Source organism: Mus pahari, chromosome 19, assembly GCF_900095145.1.
Source record: "Mus pahari chromosome 19, PAHARI_EIJ_v1.1, whole genome shotgun sequence".
NCBI lineage: Eukaryota > Metazoa > Chordata > Mammalia > Rodentia > Muridae > Mus > Mus pahari.
In genome coordinates, this window is record NC_034608.1 from 64,392,119 (window position 1) to 64,396,551 (window position 4,433).

Here is a 4,433-nt window from a genome sequence, read left to right on the forward strand (position 1 = left end):
ACCTTTGGAAGAGCAGTCGGGTGCTCTTACCCGCTGAGCCATCTCACCAGCCCCTAGCAGCTTCATCGTGACTTGATCTTTATCCTCCTTTCTAGTGACCACTGTGTTTCCCCTCAGTCCTCCATTGTCCTAACCTCCCCTTCTGCTTCATTTTGGGCCAGACTGCCAACCCCAATCTGGGGTTGACTCGAGCCTGGCTTAGGGATGAGGTGGCTTAAGTCCTGGCTCCGGAGACCACGTGTTAGCATCCCAGTCATCAGCCCTGTGATGGAATGCAATCAGGGTATATCCTACATGTTGGGTTTAGTCTGGGTTTGATTCATTGATTCTTTTTAAAACTTTGTTTCTATTCCTTGGAAAGAGCCAGAAGCAATATTTAGTTGCTGTTCTTACCCTGAAGAATTGCCAAGGTAAATAAAGCTGGCCTCTTTGGATAATAATTTAGCCATTTGGAGTGGAGCAGGGGTGGGTGGGGGGAGGAGGAGGGGGAATTACCAGCAAGCTTCATGTTTTGTTCTCGCTGCTTGATTTGAAGTTATTTATTTATTTATTTTAATGGCAAGGGAAGTAATGTTGGCAGGAATTCTCTACATTTACCTGATCAACTAAAACTCTGTTGGCTAATATAAAGAATAAATCAGGTTCAGTTCACTGTGGCTGAAGGTGATTTCTAGCAACCCGGGCTTCTGGGTTTAATCTACATTGTCTTTATCAAATAGCTACCATAAATCACAACTTTGCCCTCCAGATGCATCTGGCCTGTAATGGAAGAGTGATAAAAAAACAAAACAAAACAAAACAAAAAAACCGAACCCTACAAGTAAATGCAGAGACCATTTTGCAAGGCCCAATTACACCGGCATAATGAGAAACACCACATCTCTCATAAAAAAAAGCCAACAAAAGGTGGGCCTTCTGTCAATGAGACAGCAGAGAGGTTCTGAGGTCAGACGGCTCACTATACATCCACACCGCACAGTTCAAACATATGGGGATTGCAAAGAAAGACACCTTTCAATGGCTCGCCCGTCTCCTTCACCATTCATATTTTCAACTTTGAAAACTGTCGATATTTAAGCCAACATTAACTCATCCCCACTGCTGCTCACAGACAGGGAGAAGGAAGACCATGCTCCCAAGATTCTTAGGGTGACATCGGTAAAACGAGGCTCAGTTGATATCCAGAGGTTGCACATCTGTGCTACACTCAATTTCTAAATCCCCCAGGGAAGAATTTTCATTTAAGCATCTGAAGGTTGCAATGGCTGGTATGCATTGTGACATACAGTCAGGGTAGAGAGTAGAGGGGGTCAGGGGGTGTGCAGGCAGGGGGTCTCCACAGAGCAGCACTGGTTCCACTGACCTCAGCGCTGGACACCCCTCTCTTCTTTCCCAAAGCATCACTTACCCTGAGCTTCCGGCCGAATACGTTGACTTTGCCTTGGGCTTGTTCTTTTCGGAATCTCCACTCCACCAAATTCTGTCCATTCTCACCGGGAAGAGTCATGTTTCTTTTGGCTACTGTGGGATTCGCTGTGCCAGCCAGAACGTGGGGCTCTGTCTGGTAGTGAGAATCCAGACCACTGGCATAGAAGATTCTAAGGGAGCCATCATACCCAATCTGGTAACTGTTTCTTAACTGGTCTGAAAATAATTAAAAAAAAAAGAAAGAAAGAAAGAAAGAAAGAAAGAAAGAAAGAAAGAAAAAAGAAAAGCTGAAAAGGTGACCCATTCTGTCCATATGAAATATCTAATGGTTGTTTATTCAGAACTAATAAAGATTTCTAAAACAATGGAGGCCTGCATCTTTTTTTTAGATGTCTTTTTTCCATTTCCATATAATATATAATTTAATTTCAATTTTTGTTCTTTACATACATTACGTTCTGACCACGGCTCCCCCTGCCTCCACTCCTCCCAGTTCCCCTATCCCCTTCTCCCCTAGAGCTGCTTTTCCTCAGTTTCCCTTAAAAAAAAAAAAAAAAGAGAGAGAGCAGGTCTCCCAGGGACATCACCTGAGCATGACATAGTGAATTACAAATCCTCGTATCAAGGCTGCATGAGGTGACCCAGTAGGAGGAGAAGGGCCCCAAGCACAAACAAAAGCACTTTAGTGTGGTCTGCATAGCCAGCATCCCCCAAAATGATTTAGGAGCCTAGTTTTTTTTTTCGTTTTTTGTTTGTGGGGTTGGTTCTGGAGTCTCTGGCTGAAGGAAGTGCATAACTGGGGGACAGGCACCTGATACCAACCTACGTACCTACCTTCTTTCCCTCCCTCCTTTTCTGTCCCTCCCCATCTCCTTCCTTCCCATACACCATGAGGTGAAGAAGTTCTTCTACTATAGGTTTCCACTGACGTGATATCCTGCCCCAAAGCATGGGTAAGCGACGTGGTCGAGCCCTCTGGACCTGGAAGCTACGATGTCCCTTCTTCTGTTACTTCCCTACCGTATTCTATCACAGTGGTGAGAAAAGTAACAGATGCCCTTCAGAGAGGGACAGGACAACCTGGACTTCTGGTATTGGTTTTGGCTGGATATCAAAGGGGAACTAAAGAGCATTCAAAAGTACCGGTGACGTTAGCAGATGAGGAAGGTTCACCTCCTTGGGATGTGCAGTGGACCAAGCACGTAGTCCTTCAGTACTGGGGGTCCACCTTCAGGATCTCAGGAGTGCCCTCACCTATGTGCACTCCGTTGTCTTTTGTCAAAGAAACTTTGGAAGGATCAGCATGCACAGCTTGCATACACAAAATACAATGTGATATTCTCCCCCAAACTAACCGTTAAGAAAAGAGATCCACCCAGTGTTTTGTATAAGAAAAACCTTTCATATTACAGACTAGCGCCTCTGTCTCCCTGAAAGGCTTTGGAATGATATAGGACCATTTGATGCTTGCAGAGGTGGCCTGATGGGGAAGTTTTTCAAAAGAAAAAACAAACACACAATCAAACAGGCACAAGGAATCTAAACCAAACCCCAGCAAAGAGGCTTAACACAGGTCTAGTAATTATTCCAAGTTGTGCAAGAGTTCGGATATTATATAAATAGCGTCTTGGGATGTGGGGGGCGGTAAAATCACCATCATATGTAGCTTCAAATACCACATCACAGTGGATTACAGCATCCCACACCTCAAGCCACTGCATTGAGGTGTCACAGGGGAGGGCAGGTTCTCAGAAACTGCTGAATGACACTGAAGTGGTGGCTTCACGCATATCAAGAGCTGAAATTAAGTTGCTGTAACAAATTAGAATTGAAAAGGGCATTTTTCAAGGTTACTAAGATTTGAGTGTGGGTGACTGTTGTGTGTACATGTATCTGAGTGTGTGTGAGTGTATGTGCGAGTATGAGGATGTGTGTGTACACGTGACTGTGTGTGTATGTATGAGTGTGTGTGTGAGTGCACGTGAGGTGAGAGAGTATGTGTGAGAGTGTGCATGAGTATGTGAGTATGTGTATGTGTGAGTGTCTGTGTGCACATGTGTGTGTGTGAGAGAGTATAAGTGTGTATAATAGTGCCTGCAGGGCCTTGCTTATTTCACCAGTCCCCCTGAGCATTCCTGCTTCCCCTACCCCTCATCTGGGTTATCTTAGAACACAAGACCCACCGTCTACTTGAGTGCTATTGATACTCTCTCATTCATTTCAAGGCCTTTACCTTGGACCATGGTGTAGAATGAATCGATGGAGGACAAGTTCGAAGTGATGCTGACGTCTTCCTCTCTGCTGGACGACTCGATGTCCACTGTGATAGCCTTGTCCATGTCCCCGTGCAGGTTTGTAACCACCCCGGTAGGGAAGGTAACATTCGTCAGGCGACCTTCACTGTCATAGCTGAATGAGAGAGGTGTCACGTGGTGTTAACAAGGAAACGGGGGGGGGGGGGCGCTTTTTTCCCTATCCGTCTAAGGCACCCCAGGATTAGCAGCACCACTCAGGAGGAATGTTTGTCTTTGTGCATGGGCTATGCAGAGTGAGGACTTCAAACACGCTTTGAAGTAATCAAAAGCCTGTTTAACATAGAAAAAAAATCCTTGCCAGCGAGAGCTAGAGTAAACAGAATGGTTCTCCATCTCAGCATTTTATTCTTTGAAGTGTGACCAAAACCCACCTGCACATCTAATTTGCTGTTTCAAAGGGAACATGTTTGCTGATATTAAATTCCGTAGTATCCATCCATATTTTCTGCCAAGTAGCTGCAGTTCAGTGCCCCCTGCTTACGGTTCTATCAGCGAAGCCCCTCTACAACTGTGCAACACGCGCACGTACGTGTGCCCTTCAAACACGTTTTGAGTATTATTTTAGCATCTTGAGACATTTTCGACAAATTAATTAGGGGGGAAAAAGCCTTTTAAAGACTCTTTCTGCCGGGCAGTGGTGGCACACGCCTTTAGTCCCAGCACTCAGGAGGCAGAGGCAGGTGGATTTCT

The 4,433-nt window shown here is 45.3% G+C and overlaps 1 protein-coding gene across 12 annotated transcripts in view; it reads right to left on the reverse strand.

Moving 5' to 3' along the window:
* Tenm3 (teneurin transmembrane protein 3) overlaps positions 1-4,433 on the reverse strand; it is a 723,224-nt gene that overhangs the window by 25,786 nt on the left and 693,005 nt on the right. For all 12 annotated transcript variants that reach the window (XM_029531766.1, XM_029531758.1, XM_029531759.1 and 9 more), the window contains 2 exons: positions 3,662-3,837; positions 1,409-1,644 (listed from right to left, as the gene is read on the reverse strand). In XM_029531766.1, the coding sequence (XP_029387626.1) occupies positions 1,409-1,644; positions 3,662-3,837 (412 nt within the window). The remainder of the gene's footprint in view (positions 1-1,408; positions 1,645-3,661; positions 3,838-4,433) is intronic.